The sequence below is a fragment of the Mustela erminea genome, chromosome X, assembly GCF_009829155.1.
Source record: "Mustela erminea isolate mMusErm1 chromosome X, mMusErm1.Pri, whole genome shotgun sequence".
Taxonomy (NCBI): domain Eukaryota; kingdom Metazoa; phylum Chordata; class Mammalia; order Carnivora; family Mustelidae; genus Mustela; species Mustela erminea.
This window is the reverse complement of record NC_045635.1, coordinates 27,809,840-27,833,482: the sequence shown is the minus strand read 5'-3', so window position 1 is coordinate 27,833,482 and position 23,643 is coordinate 27,809,840. Positions and strand designations below refer to the sequence as shown.

General features: G+C 34.9%; 1 protein-coding gene across 5 annotated transcripts in view; it reads left to right on the top strand.

Annotated features, from left to right (window-relative positions):
* DMD (dystrophin) overlaps nt 1-23,643 on the top strand; it is a 2,094,983-nt gene that overhangs the window by 880,405 nt on the left and 1,190,935 nt on the right. For all 5 annotated transcript variants that reach the window (XM_032330377.1, XM_032330378.1, XM_032330375.1 and 2 more), the window contains exons 38-41: nt 200-322; nt 2,726-2,863; nt 5,638-5,790; nt 6,784-6,966. In XM_032330377.1, the coding sequence (XP_032186268.1) occupies nt 200-322; nt 2,726-2,863; nt 5,638-5,790; nt 6,784-6,966 (597 nt within the window). The remainder of the gene's footprint in view (nt 1-199; nt 323-2,725; nt 2,864-5,637; nt 5,791-6,783; nt 6,967-23,643) is intronic.

Sequence of the window (23,643 nt, the reverse complement as noted above, 5' to 3'; positions counted from 1 at the left end):
GATGATGTTAAATGTTTGTCTTTATTTGCATCCTCAGGTACTTTCCCAGTTGTATTTCAAAGCTTTCATAAAATATAATATGAGAACATAATGCATGCCATTATTTTAGCAACAGGAGGTTGAACAAATGTAATTTTTGGGGTTTATGTTTCTAATAAAAAGTAATTTTGATTTAAATTAGCACTATCTTTTTTTTTAGGCCTCCATTCCTTTGAAGGAATTGGAGCAGTTTAACTCAGATATACAAAAATTGCTTGAACCACTGGAGGCTGAAATTCAGCAGGGGGTGAATCTGAAAGAGGAAGACTTCAATAAAGATATGGTAAATTGGTTGTGATAAAAGTGTGAATGAACTAGGAATGGAAATGAATAAATATTTGGAAAGAAATTAGATAACTCAAGTCTCCAACTAAGTTCTCATTGCAAACCTTGCACATTTCGTGATTCTAATAATTTATTACAAATGCAAAGTATTCTGGTTGAACATTTATTATGGATGCCAAATTACTATGGTATGGTCACATGGGAGCACTTGCAGATCCTAGTAAGTAGTTCCACAGTTTTTCTCTGACCTGTGCTATTTTCAAGCTCAGAGGACAAAATGTAATGGGGGGAAAAGAGTTAAATTAAAAAATAAACTGGAAATTTAGTAAGAAACTCAGCCATCAAGGATGGATGATGTTTGTGTCAGTCATGATTTTGGTAGTAGAATGTTTATTTCAGAGGAGGGGTATTAGACACAATACAAAAATTACTTATTAAAGTTTACTACAAAGTGGTTTTCACAAAAAGTTGATTAAATAGTACAATAGATGTCTAAAATGTGTATAAATCCATGCTGCTTATTTCATGGGAGTAAAGAAATATAACCATGTGGGCTGTTCCCAAACTCATAACATTCTCCTTCAACCCTGATTAATTTCAAAATGTCTGTTACATTTCTCTCTGGCTTGAATATTCGTGCATCACACCTCTTTACATTTCTCTCTGGCTTGAATATTCGTGCATCACACCTCTTTTCACTGACTTTTTTCTCCTTCCACATCCTGGTCACAAATTCCTTTTCCCTCTCCACAGCCATCACCAATATGGCCTTCTTGACCTCTACATATATCATGCTTGAGATTTCCCAGACATGTATCAATGTTAGGAACTTCTGAGACAATGCTTTAAAATGGCATTAAGAGGCAATATATGAATTTTAGATAGTTGGCATGTGAAACAATAGGAAAACTATTTTCCACCAATCTTAGTTCGCATTGGTAACAGTTCTGACTTCTAGAGCTGCCTGAGTCAGTACTCCCCGTGTATGGGGTTTGGTGGCCTTGCCAACTCAGCTCAGTGAAACAAAGTCGAGAAGAGGCTTGCCAAGATGCTGAGGTAAAACTACCTCTCCTTCATGTCAAAGAAGAAAACAGAGGGCACTGAAGTGAAAAAGAGTACTCTTTACCTCTTGGGCTGTTCACCAACTCTGCCCTATGGCTAACACTTACCTGCTTGGGGGGAAGAAATGAAGTGGGTTTTGCTGATGTTGTTTATTTGTTTTGTCCTCAGCCCCAGCAAAGGAAAGACTAAAAGGGAAAGACTTTTTAAAATAAGTAAGGTCTTTCATAGATTATAAACATATGTCTGCGTTATATTATTTTATTACACTAATAATTGACAAATCTCAGATAAAATGTCATTCCTCTGAAAAAAATAAATACTTCTTCAGTTGCGTGTAGCAGTTTAAATATGGACTGCCGATTTAGATAGGTAGCATCTGAGTACTATGGATGATTGTACACAATACACATATATGTGACTTTTCATATTTGTTATTCTTAAGTCATCAGAGTACCTTGTACCATTCAAGTTGAGCCCCCTCAAAAGAAAGTTTTCATACACTCAGTTGAAAGAAAGATAGGAAGCTTGAAGTGAAAAACCACATGGTCACATATGCTACCATATTAGATGGGCATTTATTCAAATAGTTTTCTTTTGAAGTGAATGAAAATATTATTCTTGGAGTTTAAAAACTAAATGTGCAGTGAAAAACATTTTCAAGGAATTTTCCTGATCTATATTTTAATACTTACTGGATTGCATTTATTTAAAAACAACATGTGTGTATGGTATATTTTTTTTAATTACTTGCAATATTCAGTAGCCATTGACTACATCATTTTTTACTAATGCCCTAATATTTGTCCTAATTTGGACATAGAGGTTATTTAAACTAGATGATTTGAAATAAGTGCACATTTAAAATATGTTCACTTAAGAGTGAGTGTGTTAAAACGTTAAGAATCGTAGCCATCTGACACTTGTCCACATCCATATTTCTGCATGGGTTGGTTGACATTATAGATGACACATTTAGTTCAGTTTTCCAAACTTTAATTTCTGGAAACCTACCAAAAATCAAAGCCAGAAGAATGCTTCACACCAATTGGTGCCTTGTGTGAAATGACGAACTACCTTACAATCCTATCTTCCTACATATCGCCCACTACCAGGTGTACCCTTTTGAGCTGGTTGGCATCCTTCCTAAATCTCTCTTTTCAAAGCTCAAGTAAACCATACGAAAGCAAAACTATGAGCACAGTATCTTAGAATAACTTTCCTGGCAAGTCTTAAATTGGATTTTTGTGTGTGTTTAAATAACATGTTTTATTATCTCTTGTTAACGATGTACAGCTTTTTAAAAACCAAAATGAAGACTGTACTTGTTGTTTTTAATCAGAGTGAAGACAATGAGGGTACTGTAAAAGAATTGTTGCAAAGAGGAGACAACTTACAACAAAGAATCACAGATGAGAGAAAGCGAGAGGAAATAAAGATAAAACAACAGCTGTTACAGACAAAACATAATGCTCTCAAGGTATTAGAGCTAAAATTATAATATACCTTGCCTGTGGGGTTTTTTTTCTTATGTAGGATAAAATATATTGTGCATAAATAAAATCTGCTTAAGAATCTTAGTCACCAAAAAATATATTTTTCTTCCTGTTCAGTGTATGTGCTTTATTTAACATTTTTGAGTGGTGTCTTTGATTTTGAAAGAAGTGTTGCTTAAAAGAAAATGTGTTTTTTGCCTGAGACAAATTTTTCTGAGTAGTGTTTGGGAAATATTACAGTACATTATTCATAGTGTTTATACATTTAATTTTCTAATGTAGCTTATTTTTATATTATTTTTATGTTTGTCTTAAAAGACCTGTTTAACTGCCAGAATAACCAATTCATATTTTAGTGGGTTTTCTGCTGCCTATATTTGATTGAAATTATGTAAAATAGGTCCAGTTTTTTTGTACTCTAGTATTTGTTTAATGAGACCTGAGATTCTACTTAATTTTTTTTCAATTAACTTCATTTTACCTTTAAGAGAGTCACTCTTTGCAACTAACTAATCGTCTACAGTGTCTAAATTCATTTATACAGGAATTCTCAAAAATAATGTCCTTGAAGAAGAACTGGTAGTCTCGTATTAACCAGCAGTAGTGGATAGCCTCAAACACTCATGTGACTCATCTGGATGTGTGCAGGAAGGACAGAGTAGTGTTGGCTTTACTATAAAAATATTTGGGAATTTCTTGACATGACACTGGGCTTATGTAGAGTTTTGTGAAATAACTTGTATTTTTTAATGTGCTTTTCAATGTTCCCTATTGGCATGCATGGCTGATTTTCTAATACTGTTAATTGCCAAGGCTTTCATTGTAAATCACTCTTGAGGAGCTATGTAGTTATGTGGGTAGATCTACGTACTAGGTGGTTGAAGTCTTCTTTCAATATGCAAATAAGAGTATAAAACCTTTCCCCATATAGTCAGACAACCAAATAAACACTGCTGAGAATGTAATTACACAATAATGTGCCTGCAAGGATTCCACAAGAAAAGTCTAATTGGCCAGTAGGTGTTCTGATGGTAACTGCTGATAAATATAGTAAATAGAAAAGGCCTCTTCCTTGAGGGAGTGCAAGAGCAAGCCGTAATGCGCTGAGAAAATCAGAAATCTGTGTAATTCACACACTTCCAACTGTGACTAGGCTTTCTGAAGCAGCTATAGTGGCCATATGATGATATGTGTCCTACTGAACAGCAGTGTTTAATGGTTATCTGGCATCTCTCTAAAGAAATCTATATAATGTCTCTAAATATCTTCACACATTACGCATCACCTTGTGCTTAGGGAATGAAAGGGGTTTGAGATTTTATGACCACAAGCCCTTTCTCTTGGCAAAGATGTGACTTGTGTCACGAATAAGACATGGCTCAGGGCTCATTCACGTGGCTTTACCCTAGTACCTTTGAAAAAAGCAGCATTCCATCTGGCTCATCCCAGGCATGTATTACCTCCACAGGAGGTTTAGAAATTCAACTAAAAATGTAAACTGCAGTAAATTTTACATCTTTGATTTTGAACAAAATGGGGAATGAAATTTAGATCAGTCTTGCAAATAAGTGTTAAAAGTGATTATGAAAATCTACTCCACTTGCCAAACTAATCTACACCACCAAATTCAGTAACATATTAGTTATGTTAGTAACACTGCCAAGTGGCTCCAGTTCCAGTCCTTATGAAATATTTCAAAGAAGGTCAGAACTTTTCCAGAGCAATGACTATTTCAGCCATTCTTTGATACTCATTCTTTTCTTTTGCTCCAGTTAAATCTGTACATGAAACCCTAATTACTACTGTTCTGAAGAAGTGAAAGCTGTATTCTGAGCTCTTATATTCCCTTGTGTTATCATAAAATGGCATTACAACAAATTCTATTGATCGAGGAAGACATTGGGTGTGCTTGTAAGGAGCAAGATGATTAATTTCCACCCTTTGTTGATTTATTAAGCAGTTGCCCTTATTTATCTCATCACGTCGATTGGAAACCATGCACTTCCCTTTTCTTTTTAAACTAATTCATCATTTTGCATTTGGAACACAATTTGATATAATAAGAAAAAGTTGGCAATGGAAGCCTGAAAAGAAAGAGCATTTTTATAATAGTTGTCATTTTCATGTACATTCACAGATATATATCTTTCACACTTCTATGTATATGTCTCAAAACAATTCATATGATAACTAAGATGATCATATGTTTCTATTCACAAAATATTCATGGCCTATGAAAATTTTACAGGGATGGCTAAAACCATGAATGTAGTTGCTTGATTATGTAAACTTAAAATTTTTTGATGAACCAAGGGCTGAAGATACAAATTTTAAAATCTGTATCTATTTTAAAAGTCAAGTACAAATTCATTAAATTTGTGCAAGTCTTTGGTTAATACAGGTATATTCGTATACTAAACTATTTCACGTAGACTACACAATAATTTAGTTGACTCATTTAGTCAATTAAATATGACAAGATTCCTGAACAAATTTGAACATGCCAGGAGAAAATACTTTAAGTGAGTTGTCCAGTTTCCTTAGCTTTGTGTGAATAGGTCCTGCCACAAAAATACCTAATTTCATCATCTGTTTGTATATTTAGCACTTAAATGTGAATTTAAGTGAAGCGGTACAAGAAGATGAGGGGTTCATTATTTGTGAATAACTACAGCCAGAGTGTACTCTCTCTTTCTCTCTCTCTCTCTCTATATATATATATATATTGATATTTTAATAATATCTGCACCATGAACAGGATTTGAGGTCTCAAAGAAGAAAAAAGGCTCTAGAAATTTCTCACCAGTGGTATCAGTACAAGAGGCAGGCTGATGATCTCCTGAAATGCTTGGATGACATTGAAAAAAAATTATCCAGCCTACCTGAACCCAGAGATGAAAGGAAAATAAAGGTAATGTTGTTTTAGAATGTCACTACTAGATTTTATTGCTATAGTTAAATTTCTCTACCTTAACATGTGTGGATCATATTTAAAATTGTTGATGTTGTTGCCTCTTTTAGTGTTCTCTCTGATTTGCTTCATTTCCTTGTATTGTGTTTTATTTTGGTAAATTTATTGTATTAAGTGTTTTTTAAACTGACATAATGTGGGATGAATAAAATGTTTTATTTTTAGACAGTGTAAAATGAATTAAACAACCTGAGGGTTTTGAAGGGGCGGGGGGTGGGGGGTTGGGGGAGCCAGGTGGTGGGTATTGGGGAGGGAACGGATTGCATGGAGCACTGGGTGTGGTGCAAACACAATGCTGAAAAGAAATTTTTAAAAAATGTCATATGTTTCCTGGTAAAATTGTAATTGATTTTGTGTATCTTTGTTCCAGATGAACAAATGACTTATCGGTATATGGACGACTTCTTTCTCATGTTAGCACATTCATTTCATCAGAACATCTTCACACATCAGTGTCAAATCTCTATAGATTGATTTGCATATTGTCCAGAGATGTTTTTTCTGTTATTATTTTACACTTTTTATTTTGCTTCATTCTCTGTTGAGTTCCTCAAAACTTTAAAATGAAAGTAAATAACCACTTGTCCTCTAAATTATATTTTCTGTGGATGGTCCCTAAGAAAAATGAGTAGTCAGTCCAATTTGGGTCAGCCCCCAAAACACCAGAGGAATTGAGAAGAAAGAAAAATGTTAGATGAATTTAAATATTTTCTTAATTAGAATATCTAAAACTGAGCATTTGAAAGATAACTGAAAATAGCATTTGGATTCTTGGTGAAGATGACCGTGATGGCTTCCATATTTGTAAATTACGGAACATGACAATAAAATGACAACAGCCTTTGAAATTTCTGAGAGAAGTATGTGCTGCTTGCAGGTTGGTTGATGTGGTTAGCTAACTGCCCTGGGCCCTGTATTGATTTTGCTCAATAGGAAATTGATCGTGAATTGCAGAAGAAGAAAGAGGAGCTGAATGCAGTGCGTAGGCAAGCTGAGGGCTTGTCTGAGGATGGGGCCGCAGTGGCAGTGGAGCCAACTCAGATTCAGCTCAGCAAGCGCTGGCGGGAAATTGAGAGCAAATTTGCTCAGTTTCGAAGACTCAACTTTGCACAAATTGTGAGTTGTTATTGGCAAACCCATGTATGTGTTTGCAACTACTACCTAATAAGAGAGGCCTACTAACAAATGAAAAAACAAAACAAAACAAAACAAAACAAAAACCCAAAAACAAAAACAAAAACTAAAAAATAAAACAAAACTTGGGTGCAATTTCAGGCTTCTAATAGCATTCTGAAAGTGAGCAGTTTCCCCTCCTTTTGGCTTCTGCAACACTAGTGATTAGTTTTTCAGATTAAAAGCACAATAAATTAACAGCACATAGGGAACAGGCCCTTTATCAGAAATGAAGACTGCATCTTAATTTGTTTTGCCACATCATTTTTTTCATAACATTGGCAATGTGAATTTGTCAATTGATCATACATTTACATTATTTCAGTGTCAAATCCAAAAATACATATTGCTTTCCTGAGACCATCCCATGCTAATTTTACTTTTTAAATGTATACATGGTAAATAATAAATCTTTTGTGAGACATCTTCTTATATCTCCTTGCATAAGAACCTTATCTTATTGACTTAGAATAGTAGTTTAGTCCTCGTACCTGGCTTGGTTACTTAATGGGTTAAAAGGCTTTTTAGAAGTGGATGCCTAGTAAGATAGTTTATGACTGATAGCAGATTGAAAAATATCAAATACTGTGACCAATGAAATATTGCAAGCTGAAGGGAAAAGGAACAACTGTTCTTTCAAACAACTGGATGGATATTTGGTGATTTTTCTCCTTAAAAAGGCAATTCATAATCATAAATTTGTTCTTCCTAGCTCTCTATTTGTAATAGGGTATAAACCCATAGGATTTTTTCTAACAACTACATTTTTTGTTCCTATTCTGAGATATCATAAAGTGAAGAGGAATGGTTACTGCTATGTAATTATGCAAAAATAGTGCTTCTCACAAAACAAATACGTTAAGGCTGGAAAATAAGGATTTCTTAATATGTTATGTTGAATTATATGAAACCAACAGATAATCATTTTTGACCTATGTAAATGACAGTTTCATTTGTTTCAATCTTCAGATGGGACTTTGTGGAATTTCTTGTGTGATATTGTTGAGTCTATTTAATATGGGGTATTTTAAAAATATGCCTTAGATACCATAGCTTTATTTTATAAGCATATAATTTTGTTATGCTGCTTATTAACCAAGAGAAAATATACAACAAATTATTGTTACTTCTTTTTACAAAACATTAGAAAAATCCATGAATACACTGTTTTTGATGAAATTCAGGACCCTAAGATTTAATAACAGCTGAATATCCTGAGAAGTTGGAAGAAGTAATATAATATATTGAGACTATATTACATTTGAAGTCCTATTCCAGCTGATTGCACATTTCAGCCTATTATCCTTTCTATTAGATGTTATGAACATAATATGTCATAAATCACTGCAGCTTACACTAAGAGAAAGACTGTGCCTGTGGATACAAAATGAATTGAAAGATTAAGGCAACCATAAAGAAAGTTCAAGTAAAATATTTTCACTGAATTGAATAGATCATTCAAGAAGTCCCTTGCTTTGATTTATCTGACTACTAACTAATTTCTCCATTCCAATTTTCCCCATATCTTGACACATCCTATATACAGGATTAGATTTTTTTACAACCTGGGTAAGGTAAGTTATTAACATTTTATAGTTAAATGGACACAGGATCAAAAATCTCCACAAACCACCTACTTAAAATGTCATTACATCCTTATACATAAAGGGCTCTCAATGCATATTTGTAAAACATAATGATGATTGGTAAAATAAACCTACGACATGTAAACCAGCATAAAATTTTTAAAGTCATAGTAAAATGTTAAGATGTGTTTTCCCCATAAACGGTTTCTTCTTGATTTTATAACTAAATACAGAGAACCAAATTTCAGAAGGTAAGTACCAAACTTCAGAAGATTCCTGGAGTGGGGAATATATATATTTTAAAAGATTTTATCGATCTATCTATCTATCTATCTATCATCATCTATCTAAGAAAGAGAGAATGCATGTGTGAGCACAGGCAGAGGGATGGGCAGAGGGAGAGGGAGAAGCAGACATCCCACTGAGCGTAGAGTCCAATGGGGGCTTGATCCCAGGACCCTGAAATCATGACCTGAGCCAAAGGAAGATGCTTAAAGGACTGAGACACCCAGGTGCCCTTGGCATATATTTTTTTTTATTTTTTTTTATTTATTTATTTTTTTTTTTTTAAAGGTTTTATTTATTTATTTGACAGACAGAGATCACAAGTAGGCAGAGAGGCAGAGAGAGAGAGAGAGAGGAGGAAGCAGGCTCCCTGCCGAGCAGAGAGCCCGATGCGGGACTCGATCCCGGGACCCCGAGATCATGACCTGAGCCGAAGGCAGCGGCTTAACCCACTGAACCACCCAGGCGCCCTTGGCATATATTTTTATATGAACTCTGGGTATCCATGATAACAGAAGTAATAACAGTATGTATGAAGAACAATCAATTTAATATTATAATTATATTTGGCTTTGAATTTTTATTAGGCCTAAAAAATAACAGATAGATAGATAGATACAAGATGTATCTTTTTATTCCACTGGTTACTAATATATATTGAAAAACTGATTTCACATGTCCACCAACCTAGTTAGAGTCATCTTTCCCAATTATCATACAGTGAAGCCATTAGAGACTAGCCAACCACAAGTGAATAACTTAACCAAAAGTTATGTTTGGAATAATCCCACAGTGGCTCTGATGCAGCACAGGTCATCATAACTTCAGTATTCTTTACCTCCCCCTTGTTCCCCTTCTCTATTTGTCTCATCTTTCATTCTTCCAATTTTCCCTTTCTCGTCTTCTCTAGATTTAAGTTCTAGACTTCATTTGGACTTACTGATTTTCAGTTAGCCTTTCATATCTTAGAAGTAACAATTCCAGATTGCAGGGAGTACTCGAAAGTGCTTAACATTTGAGAGTTGTGTTTAAAATGAGAAATTAATTTTCCGTATTTTAGAGATAAAGTCTTAAAAATGGTCTAAGCAGTTTTAAATGTGTGCACTTCAGGGACTATGTCTATGTCCGAGCTGTATATGGCAATAATAAAGCTCAGACAAGGTCTGGAACTTTGAGGGAACCATGAGGCAGCCCTGGACCAGACAAGAATGCAGACGAAAGCAGAATAGAGTATTTCCAAACGATGGTCCTCAGGAAAATCCTAGAGACCCCAAAAAAGGGAAAACGGATTGGGATGAAGCAGGTAAATTTTTCTCCAAGTATTCAGCAAGTTGAAGGCCCTGCCCTAGTTAGGAATAGAAGACAGTTCTAATTCTACTTCCTGTTGACTTGCAGACCTGGGTGATCAGTGAAGACCAAGCAATGATTGTAAACTGAACATAAGGAACTTTTCTGTAGGATGTTTTATAACACCTGTGTGGTCTAGTAAAAAGAGTAGTCCCTGGGATGAACAGTCCAGATTATGAATCCCACTCTGTTTTCTAGCTGTATGCTCACGGGTAAATCAATATCTTTCAGCCTGATTTCCCTCATCTGCACAATGGGGAATATGGACTTTGTGATAACAAATTATAGTAATATTTATAAAACACCTGTTGTATTATAGGAGCTCAATTAATCAAAATTTTTTCCTCTTTCTGTATATAACACTGGAAAAGAGACATTTTTAAATTTTATGTCCTTATAGACTGTTAAGAGGATTCAGCTTGGCATGTACCATAGATTTATGTTATTAACAAGGATAGATATATTTTGTTCAGTGTAGATTACAAATTAGAGTCCCTCATCCTTGAAAACGTAGTTGTATCCAGAGTAACAAAGCATTTGCAGGAAGTTTCGTGCAAAGATGGTGATTCTACCAATGAAGGCATAGTTCCCCCAAAATATGTCAGGAGCTCTCTTTCTAAATTCTTACCATCTATGTACAAGTAGAGAAAGAGACACAGAAAAACTGAAGGCTTTGAAAATTTCTCAATAGAAAATTACATGTAATTTTTATTAAGTATAATTGTAGCATTTGAAAATTAATTTCCCAGAGCTCAAGAAAATGCAGCCAAAAAATTACACAAAGAAAGTACCACCACAATCCAGGAACTCCTAAGCAAAATAAGCTCACAGACTAAAATTACAATGGATATAAAAAATTCATTTTATGGATGATATTAACAGATGCCAAAAAATAAAAGGAGAATGCACATCTGAGGAAATCAGAGATAAGAGAACAATCAGCAAAGGACATTAAAATAAGTGTTTAATTTTTTTTAAGTAATTGAGTTTTTTTAATGTTCAAAAAGATTTTTAAAAGGATGTAGTGGAATTCATACAATAAAAATAGGCCATTTTGAATTGTGAAAAGGAAGGTTTGAAAAATAAAACATCTTGAGATTAAAATATAATTATTAAAATAATAACTCAAACAGATTTTTAAATAGTGGATTCATCATAGAAGAGTAATGAATATATTCATTGAAGGAGACTGAGGATAATTTTGCTTTGCTGAAAATACTGGAATATGTAGAGAATGGAATAAAAAACTCACATATATGCATGAAAAGAGTTCTGGATTGAAAAAGTGGAAAGCCGGGGGAAGAGACAGTATTTTATATAAATGACTGACATTTAAGAAAATTGAATAAATCTCAGTTTACAGGAATCCTCAAGTTGAATAAAGCTCAACGAGACTGGAATAAATAAAAAGTCTGAATGAAACTCAGAACATCAGTGGTGAGGAAGGTGTCATAAAAGCTACTAAGGATCAAAAACAATACCTACAGGGTGACAAAGTTGACAGAAGACTTTTAATCAATAACATATACTGGAATACAATGAAATAACATCTTCATATGCTAGGCAAATTTTCAAATGTCCTGTAAACTGTGATTCAAAAGTGAAGACAAAATATTTTCAGACATACAAGTACTTTCAGATAAGCAGAACTATGAGAATTTATTACCTGTATATTCTTGCTGAATTAATAAGCTATATGCTAGTGTAAAAAAGCAAAATTAAGCCAGGAATAAGGAACAAGATATATAAAGCTATCTAGAAGTCTATATATAAGGAAGGATTTTTTTTTTTATTAGTCTTGTACTCAGCCACCAAAATTGTAGCAAGTGCTGCAAAGGGAAACAGAAGGCTGTGAGAATGTAGAAGTGTTTTGCCTCAACTTAAAGAAGAATATAATAAATAAGAGGCTCATTGTAGAGGGTCAAACAAATATAAGGTTTGTACCTAATGTGTTCAGTATGAATTATTGCTAATTAATATGTTCCTCAGAAGCAAAAAATAAATAAATAAATAGTAACCCTTTGGAATAGGTATGCATACATGACCTGTCCCAGGAATGGGAGCAAAAATAATGCAAATATCAGAGTAAAAGATGGCAAAGAAATGTCCCTTTTCTAAATACAACAACTCCACTTGTCCTGCATATCCTATACCTTCAAAGATCAAGTAAATAATGCTGATATTCAACGTTTATATCTGACAACTTCTTCAACTTCTTTTAAATGCCTAACAGATATGTGAAATGCTAACATACCCTAGTCAGGCATTAACTGATTGTCACCTCTACATAATTTGGCTCCAAACCAGCTCTGTGGGCATTAGTAAATCACCCTGTCACTTAAGTTCAAAACCTAGACATCATCCATAATTGTTCTTTTCTCCTCTGTAATCCTTGTAATTCATTTCAATTTCTTTTGGTTCTACTCAGAAAATACAGCTTTAATCAGACCACTCAGTATCTGCATTGTGGAAACCCTAGTCCATAGCACAATGATCTCTCATCTGGGTTACTTCAACAGTCTCTAATCCTTGCTTCTGGTCTTTGCCCACCTACATGGTATTCTTTCTGTGAAGCCAGGGGCTCCTAAAGTATAAGTGAGATTCTCTCAAACCCCTGCTGCTCACTACCCTTTCAATGAAATCCAAAGATTTTACATGATTTGGTTCCTGCCTGTCTTATTACTCCAACTTTGTCTCCTTTTTTGCCATTCTCCCTGTCATACAGGTGTAAAAATGTCTCCTCCATACTTAAACACGCCATCACCATTTCCATTTCAGGGCCTTCGTACGTTTTGCTTTTTCACGGAATATTTTTCACATAGACTTTTACATGGGTGCTGTAACTCAGCTGTCCTTCCACGTATCAACAATAAACATTTAGTAGAACTTTGACATATAATCTGGACAGGTAATACTTAACAGGGTTTTTTTTTGTACTTTAAGAATATTTTTATACTTCGTATAAGTATTTATGTCAATTGGGGATTTAAGATGATTCTCTAGAACAGCAGATTTCATTGCAGTTACTTCCAGAAGTGTTATATTGAGACAAGACAAAGTTTAACACTGAGGTGGTAGAGTGAATATGAGCAAGATTACGATACTCTATTATAAAGGTTAGTTTTTAGTATATCACAGTAAATTACAGGAAGGTATGTTAACAACATTAGAAGTATACATTTCTAAAAGAGGCAAGTTCTTGAAAAGTAGGCAGAAAATGAGTTTTGTTAGTAGTTTCACTTTAAATGCTAAAGAAATGTATTAAATAAATTAGTCCCTTAGGTGAATAATTTTTTAAGAAAAAAACACTTTAATAGTGTGAGCATTCCTCCACTTTTAAAAAATTGTTTGAATTTGAATAGAACCTTACATCTCTATAAAGAACTTTCATGTATATCCAGTTTGTTTCCACTAATAACCTTCTTATTAATAACCTTATTATTTTCATTGTTATTTTATACAAAAGAAAATATAAATGATGTTAATTATATTTGTCCAAGGGCACATGTAGGAAGGAGAAGAAACTACACGTGGACTAAGTGCTTCCTGAAATAGAGTGAGAGTTGTTCAAAAGAAAGAAGGGTTTTCTTTTTTCATTAATTATTTTAACGTATAATATATTATTTGCTCCAGGGGTACAGGTCTGTGAAGCATCAGGCTTACACACTTCACCACACTCACCATATCACATACCCTCCCCAATGTCCATAACCTAACCACCCTCTCCACACCCCCCTCCCCGTGGCAACCCTTAGTTTGTTTTGTGAGATTAAGAGTCTCTTATGGTTTGTCTCCCTCCCGATCCCATCTTGTTTCATTTTTTTCTTCCCTACCTCCCAAATCCCCAACTCTGCCTCTAGAATTCCTCATATCAGGGAGATTATATGATAATTGTCTTTCTTTGATTGACTTATTTCATTCAGCATAATATCCTCTAGTTCCACCAATGTCATTGCAATTGGCAAGATTTCATTTCATTTCTTTTGATGACTGCATAGTATTCATATATATATATATATATATATATGTATGTATGTATGTATATGTATACACACACACACACACACACACACACACACACACCCCTATACCACTTCTTCTTTATCCATTCATCTGTTGATGGACATCTAGGTTATTTCCATAGTTTGGCTATTGTGGACATTACTGCTATAAATATTTGGGTGCATGTGCCCCTTCAGATCACTACATTTGTATCCTTAGGGTAAATACCCAGTAGTGCAATTGCTGGGTCATAGGGTAGCTCTATTTTCAACTTTTTTGAGGAACCTCCATGCTGTTTTCCAGAGTGGCTGCACCAAATTGCATTCTTACCAACAGTGTAGGAAGGTACCTTTTTCTCTGCATCCTCTCCAACATCTGTCATTTCCTGACTTGTTAATTTTAGCCATTCTGACTGGTGTGAGGTGGTATCTCACTGTGGTTTTGATTGGTATTTCCCTGATGCCGAGTGCTGTGGAGCATTTTTTCATGTGTCTGTAAGCCATCTGGATGTCTTTGCAGAGATGTCCGTTCATGTCCTCTGCCCATTTCTTGATCGGATTATTTGTTCTTTGGGTGTTGAATTTGATGAGCTCTTTATAGATTTTGGATACTAGCCCTTTATCTGATATGTCATTTGCAGATATCTTCTCCCATTCTGTCAATTGTCTTTTGGTTTTGTTGACTGTTTCCTTTGCTGTGTAAAAGTGTTTTTTATTTTGATGAAATCCCAATAGTTTATTTTTGCCCTTGCTTCCCTTGAGTTTGGCAATGTTTCTAGGAAGAAGTTGCTGTGGCTGAGGTCGAAGAGTTGCTGCCTGTGTTCTCCTTGAGGATTTTGATGGATTCCTGTCTCACATTGAGGTCTTTCATTCATTTTGAGTCTATTTTCATGTGTGGTATAAGAAAATGGTCCAGTTTCATTTTTCTGCATATGGCTGCCCCATTACAGACTCTTGCCCCAAGCTGCTTTCAGGATTTTCTCTTTGTCACTAAGACTTGTAAGTTTTACTATTAGATGACGAGGTGTGGACCTATTTTTTACTGATTTCGAGGGACTTGTCTGTCCCTCCTGGATTTTGATGCTTGTTCCCTCTGCCATATTAGGGAAATTCTCTACCATAATTCTCTCCAATATACCTTCTGCCGCCTCTCTCTTTCTTTTTCTTCTGGAATCCCAATTATTCTGATAATGTTTCATTTTATGGTATCACTTATCTCTTGAAATCTCCCCTCATGATCCGGTAGTTGTTTTTCTCTCTTTGCTCAGCTTCTTAATTCTCTGTCATTTGGTCTTCTGTATCACTAACTTTTTCTTCTGCCTCATGTATCCTGGCAGTAAGAGCCTCTGTTTTTTTTACTGTACCTCATTAATAGTTTTTTTTTAATTTCAACTTGGTTAGACATTAGTTATTTTATTTATCCAGAAAGGGATTTTATTTCTCCAGAAAGGGTTTCTCTAATAACTTCCATGCCTTTTTTGAGCCCAGCTAGCACCTTGGGAATCATCGTTCTGAACTCTAGTTAAGACATATTACCAATGTCTATATTGATTAGGTCCCTTGCTGGTGGTACTGCCTCTTGTTCTTTTTTTTTTTTTTATGTTGAGTTTTTTCCAACTTGTCTCTTTATCCAAATAAGAATACATGAATGAGAAAATAAAATAATAAAAGGCTGGCAAAGACACCAGAAAAATGTATGCTAACCAAATCATAAGAGATCCAAAGCTGGCAGGAGAAGAATGGGGGGAAGAAGAAGTGAATAGAACAACCCACTTGATTTTTGGTGTATTTTGGTCTCTTAGAAGAAACTACCACCCAAAATTTTAAAGAAAAAAAAACTTATATATATACAAAAATAAGGGTAAACACAATGAAGTTATGGAATATGACTGTAAAGATGAAAACTTTTAAAAAATTCTAAATAAAGGAATTGATAAGATAAGTTTGTTGGATAAAGAAAAAAAGTGGAGAGAATGTGCTCAGGCTGGATACTAGAACAAAGCCATGTGCTAGATTAAGGTGCATTTTGATCTATTAGAATAAATTTTATCCCAAAATTTTTTAGAAAATAAAAACCTATATGTATACAAAAAATAAGGTTAAATACAATGAAGGTATAAAATATAAATATAACAATGAAGATTTAAAAAGATTTTTTTAAGAAAATATTGTTGAGATAAACTAGTTAAAAATGTTTAAAAAAAGGAAAGAGGAAAAGTTGAAAAAATATTAATAAAAAAAAAATAAAATAAATTAACTTTGCAAGACTGAAGGATCATGGGGAAAAAGCCATGAATTCTATGCATTGCTTTCTCCTCACTCTGGAATTCCACTGTGCTCTGATCAGTGAGCTTGGTCTTGGCTGGATATTCTTACAGATCTTCTGGGGGATGGGCTTGTTGCAGTGATTCTCAAATGTCTTTGCCCACGGTGGACTTGCACCCCCTTTTCCAGGGGTTGAGCTAAGTAATCTGCTCTGGTTCCCTCTTGGGAGCTTTTGTTCCCTGAACGCTTTCCCTAGAGCCCTGGAGGACAGGAATGAAAATGGCGGCCTCTCAATCTCTGGCCTGGAGGAGCCAAGATCTCAGTCCCCACTCCTCAGTGCACCCTTGGAGAAAAGTGGTCAACCACTCCCACCTCCCTGGTCTCCAGCTGCACTCTGTGCTTATCCCGCCTGTGACTGAGCATTTCTGTCTCTGGCACACGGCCCCCTTTGGAGTCTCCAAACCCAGCAGATTTCTGCCGTGCTGCCCCCTCCCAGAGGATGAAGGTGAGTGTTCCCAGATCTGCCACTTGTGCGGTCCCGGCTGCAAGAGCAGGGGTCTACCTGTGCCTTGGATCATGGTCTAAATTAATCCGGAGCTGAAAGCTAACTCCTCGGCTCAATCTCTGCCGCCAGCCTCCCTGCTCCAATACCTGGCATTTCTGCCACACTCAGACACCCCTGATCTTTCTGTGTCACCCCCAGGGACCTGAGACTACACTGTCCACGCAAGGGCTCCACCATCGCTTAGCCTCAAGAGCAATGTCCCTCAGTGGAGCAGACTTTAAAAAGTTCTGATTTTGTGCTCCATTGCTCCACCATTTGCCATGAGCCAGCCCTTACCCCCATGGTCTATCTTCCCATTGCTTCGGATTCACTTCTCTGCATGTCCTACCTTTCAGAAAATGGTCGATTTTCTCTTCCTAAAATCGCTGTTCCTCTTCTATCCCCTGTTGAGTCTGTAGGTGTTCAGAATGGTTTGATACCTATCTAACTGAAATTCTGGGATCTGATGTCATTTCAGTCTGCTCTTCCTCTGCCATTTTGCCTCTACCAAAAGAAAGAAGTTTGAGAAATACTGAATTAAGCAAAGTTTCTTTACTCCAGAACTTAGCAGGGGTTTTGATATGCAAATGTGATTATGAATTTCTACAAGGGAAATAAATTCTGCAGACTTTCACATCTGGATAGTTGCAGTACAAAAGGGGAAATTTCATTTCAGTTTTATGATAGGATTCCTGCTCGAGTAGTTGTGAAGAACTAGTGTTCTTCAGGAAAAAAAGAAATAGGAAAAGCATTGCTATACCATTATGCTTTTGTTAATTTAGACTTTATTAAAAGAAAGCATTGCTTCATAAGAAAATTAACCACAGAGCTGACTGTCATCACCTCATGTAAAATAATGCCTGAACCCAGTTTTGATATTTCATTGTTCATTTTTTGGTATATTTTCTCCTATCACATAGTAATAACAAATTAATTTTGAAACTAAGGGGGAAACATCTTCTTTGCATAATTGCTACATAGACATTTTTTCTTTGCTTTGAAATAACAACAAAGATTGTCAGCTGCCAATGTAAGATCCTTGGAGAATTTGGGAACATAAATAATTTTCTTAGAGACAGAATATTCTTTAATAATCAGAGTTGTGAATGTAAAAAAACTAATAGTGGTTGCTATGGAACATGAACTAGGAGGGAGCTGCTTATAAAAGTTTCTTCCTCTTAGCTTCAGTTTTGTAGTAACATATCACAAGAGTTAAGAAAGAAACCAAGTAAGTCAAGGTTCTGTGTTTCCTAGATTGTGATCATAATAGTTACTGCAATTTCTATAATAATTTTTTTCTATTCTCTAGTTATGTAACAGAATCAGTTTAATGGTTGTTTGTTAGTACAGTATTCGGTAGAATCACCTTCCAGGAAGATGACAGACTCACTGATTCCCTCATCCCTCTTTTTCAAATGTAAGGAAATTCTGAATGAAATACAATTTTTAAAAGAATTTTAAAGTTATAACTGAGCTCAAAATATATAATGGAACATTCCTTCCCTCTCTTTGCCATAAATGAGCATATTATCTCATGTGATAGTGAAACTGGATTGAGGATCCAGTGGTTAAAAGAATGTTTTAAAGATCTTTTACATGTGGTCTTATACAACATTTGTATAGATATAGAAAATGAAAGGTCCAGTTTAAACATAGGAACTTCAGTGTTTTTACTCCACGTGTGTTTTTACTCCACAAATGTCTTTACTCCACATGTGCATGGGTAATACAAGCCGAATTCTGTCTTTCAAGGATTCTGGCTGGGGATGAAAAATCTTTGATAATTAAAACAGTGTAGGAGGTCTGTTATATACTAACCATAAGCCTCTAGATTACTAAGCTGAGAAATTAACATAAAATGGGTCCCATATTGTTGAAATCAGTGAGGTCTTCTCCCACAGTCATACAATAAGTCATTCTTTTCAGAGTTCTGTATACACAAAATTACTGAATGTTGGCTCACTGCAAAATATTACAACCCATAGGAAGAAATGAATTCATAGTGTTTTAGAGTCATCTAACATCACAAGTGAGACAATTAGTACTTCACGAACTTAAAATAATAGAGAAGCACGTGATATAGAAAAATGAATATGTTGAAAACAAGAAAGGAACAAAATAACATTAATTTATAAAACCACCAGACACAAAAAAAATACACAGGTACTTATGATGATAATACATTAAATGAAGCTTATAGAAGCCCAAAACTAGTCATTGAAGTAAAAAGCTAAGTGTATGTGTTAAACACCTAATTAAACAAATGTGAAGAGAAAATTAGAAACTCATTATAGTAAAATGATCAGAATATATCACATAAAAACAGAAAAAGTAAAATATGAAAGACAGACTGAAAGAACAGTGTAAGAAGTTTATGACTAATATAATCACAACAGGAGAAGACAAGGAACACAGAAGAGACAATATTTAAGAGGCAATAGCCAAAAATTTCCCAGAACTTAAGAAAGACAAACCACAAATGGAGAAATACATTGGTCCCAACCAAGATGAATTAAATTATGTATGGCAGAACAGAATATATAAATACCTTGTAAAGGAACAGCACACAGATATGTCATCACAAGGGGCTTATTTAATTGAAGGTTCTTACAATAATTAAAAATATCTCCAAATTTCTATCAGATTACCATTACAAAATCAAGACAAGACCATGACTTATAAAAAAAGGCTCTACCCATGTTAGATGAACTAATATTAAGTTGTGATCTCTATACTTGGAACAAGAAAACCTAGGATTATATCCTGCATCTTTCATTATCCATGCAACTTTGACTAGATATTTGAGCCTCAAGATAAAATTAGTAACTCTTTTCTTACAGGATTAAGAGAGATTATGAGCCACCAAAAATGTTGAAGCAGTTCCAAAATATTCTTATTATGGTCACTGGTTTGAAGGACAGTATGCACAAGGGTTGGTGTCCAGAGTTCACACCGATAGGTGTCCTAAAAAGGCAAAAGCCAAAATCTTAAGTTTCTCTCAGTTGGTAGTGTCAAATAAACCTGACGAAAGCAAATATAAATTTTTCTCATTTAGCACTGCTTAAACCTAGACTTTACTATTTATTTTAAAATTGTTTATTTAGAGAGCAACAGAGAGGGAGAGAGCATGAGTGGGAGGGTCAGAAGGAGAAGAGAGAATCTCAAGTAGACTCCAAGCTGAGTATGGAACCCAATGCAGGACTCCATCTCATCACCCTGAAATCACTACATGAGCCAGAAACCAAGAGTCAGACACTTAACTGACTGTGCTGCCCAGGTGCCTCTAAACCTGAACTTTAAATAATTTCCACAGATAAAGTTCCAAGAACATGTGTTTAGAATTAAAATGGCACATGGGGGCTTAAGTGGGTAGAAGAAGAATCAATGAAACAAGATGGAATTGGGAGGGAGACAAACCATAAGTGACTCTTGATCTCACAAAACAAACTGAGGGTTGCTGGGGGGAGGGGGTTTGGGAGAAGGGGGTGGGATTATGGACATTGGGGAGGGTATGTGCTTTGGTGAGTGCTGTGAAGTGTGTAAACCCGGTGATTCACAGACCTGTACCCCTGGGGATAAAAATATATGTTTATAAAAAATTAAAAAATTAAAAATAAAAAAAATAAAATGGCAATTCACACAGAGAAATAAACAGCAGAACACAACTTCCAAAGACAGAAGATAGTGAATCAATGAGATACAGAATGTAAAATATGTTAAATATTTTCAAAATAGTAATAGTTTGCATCCAAAGTAGGAACTAGGGACAAGATGCAGTAAGAAGATAATGATGATGAGGTTTCAAAAAGAGTTGACTAGAACTTCCAGAAATTGAAAAATTTAATAAATAAATAATTCAATGAACAAGTTTAGCATCAGATTAGATATAAAAGATGTGGGGAATTAGAAAATTGGGATATAGATAAAATAAATTACCTAAAATGCATAAACAGACCAAAATACAGAAATATGAAAAGAAAAAGGATAAGAAAGGGAGTGAGAAGGTCAAATATATAAGGAAAGAATGGAGAGAATGGAAAAAAGTCAATATTTGAAGTGACAATTGCTTAGGAATATCCAAAATTATTGAAATCTCAATAACCAGGTTGGAAATCCAGCAAATCTCAAGCAGGAAAAATTTTTTAAAAATACACCCATATAGCCTCCTAATGAATCTGATGAATTCCAAAAACAAAGAAAATTTCCCACACAGTTTAGGACATAGATTACCCAGAAAGTATTGACATGTATAAATGACAGCAAATTTTCAAGCAACAGTAAAATCCAGAAGGTGGTATGATGTCTTCAAAAATAATGAAAGGAAAACCACCTAGGAACCTAGAATTGTATACTTATAGAAACTTAAAAAAAAATAACACTGAAATAAAGATCTTACCAGACAAAAATTGAGTCCATTCACTAGCAGGAGATCTTCACTGTAGAGTTATCAGGGTTGTTAGGGGTTTTTGTTTTTGTTCTTGTTTTTAGAATTAGCCATGTTTAAAGTTATTCAGTTATCCATCCATATACCTTCATGTTGTATTAAAATAATTTTATATCCTAAACTTTTACTAAACATTATATCATCCTTTTCTTTGTTCATAAAAATAAGTTCCATAAACATTTTTAAAGCCCACATAATATTTCATGGCATGTTTGCCTCTCATGGCTGGTTTCTAACCAGAAGGAAAATGACCCCAGATGGAACATTTGAGATGTAAAGAAGAATGATGGGCAAAGAAAATGCTTAACAAATGGAGAAATCTAAACAAACATTTACTAAGTATATTTATTTATTAAAAAAAAAAACAAAGTGGACACACTTGAGTGTGTCCACTTGAGTGGGAGTTTTGAGTTCTTCACTTTGTTTACCTCCTACTTTTCTGGCTGTTCTTTGTCAGCATCTCATGGTGCTACTACCTCTTTCTCTACTGTTGAAATGTCTCAGTGCTCAATCCTTGGACATTTTCCCTTTTTTAAAAGAAGATTTTATTTATTTGGGAGAGAGAGAAAGAGAGCACACAAGCAGGGAGAGGGGCAGAGGGAGAGGGAGGAGCAGATCCCCTACTGAGCCAGGAGCCCTAGGCAGGGCTCAATCCCAGGACCCTGAGATCATGACCTGAATCAAAGGCAGATGGTTAACTGACTGAGCCACTCAGGCATCCTGACAGTTTACCCTTTCTATTTATACTCCCTGCTTTGCTCTTTTCGTCTAGTCTGGTAACCTTGATGTCAGGTACAACCTCATGACCACTACATATTTTTTTAGCCGGACCACTCTTCTCCCCTGGACTATAGTGGCAACACTACTGTTTCAGTTTCAGCTAAAAATCTTTGTTTCCCTTTAGTTATTTTCAACACAATAGACATGCACATCACTTGAAAATATAAATCAGGTGTGTCTTTAACTATTCCAAATGCCTCAGTGAATTCCCATCTATTTTCAAGTGAAATCCAAAATCCTTACATTAATTTCAAGGGAGATATGACCTGAATTCTTATTATCACTCAGGCCTTATCTCTTAATACTTTATATCTCGTTCACTCTGCTCCACCTCCATTGGCCTTTTCACTCTTCCTGGAACATATCTGGCATGCTCCCTTTGCATTGTGTTCCTTACACCTGGAATAATGTTCCCTTAGACATCTGCACAGCCCCCTCCATCTCTGCATTCAAGTCTTTACTTGAAAGTGTTCTGAGTGAAACACACACACTTGCCTGACCCTTTCCCCACTTATTTTTCTGCATAAAAAGCACTACCAGGAAAGTTAGAAATATTTCCATTCTTCATCTTAATATCTATCTCTCTCTGTAGAGTGAAAGTTCCAAAAATGCAGGAATTTTTTCTTTTTTTTTTTTTCCTCACTGCTGTGTCCTCACAACCAAAAGCAATGATTAGCAAGTGATACAGGATACATTTGTTGAATGAATGATGAATAAAATGACTCTAAGATCCTCTTAATGCTCAGAAAGAGACCATATAAAAAGTTTTGGGCATGTTAATAGCTTTGGAGTAACCACTAACCCAATAAAAGGGAGTATAAAATTTTTAAAGTCCAGAGAGAAAAAATAAATAAATGATTGAAATAAAGTGAATAATCCAAACTGGATACTGGGGCTTAAGAACATTAATTGAATTGGCCAAAGATAGTAAGCAACTACGTTAACACAGGACTTTGGTTTTCTGAATCTTTCCAATCCAAAGCCCTTACTGTAGATAAGGTGTCAGTTGCATTTTAATATTCTTGTAAGTTTAAATAAGTTCACCACTTTATAAATGAGTTTCAGACAACATGTAACCTCAGGAATATTACCTCAAATGACTGGGTTTAAATAGCACAATGAGTTAAAAATAGTAATATAAATTTTTAAAACCAGATTCCCTATTTATATTAATATACACAGTCATTGTATAGTTAGGTTATGGTAATATTAGGTACATAATTTTGTGTGTCCATCTTTTGAATTAAAGCTATAATGAGTGATTCCAGTCATTTTGGTGTCAAATATATGAATAAAGTTGCCTGTCTTATAGTAATGTACTATATCATATTTTGCTAAATCTTAAGGAAATACCATTGATGTTAAACA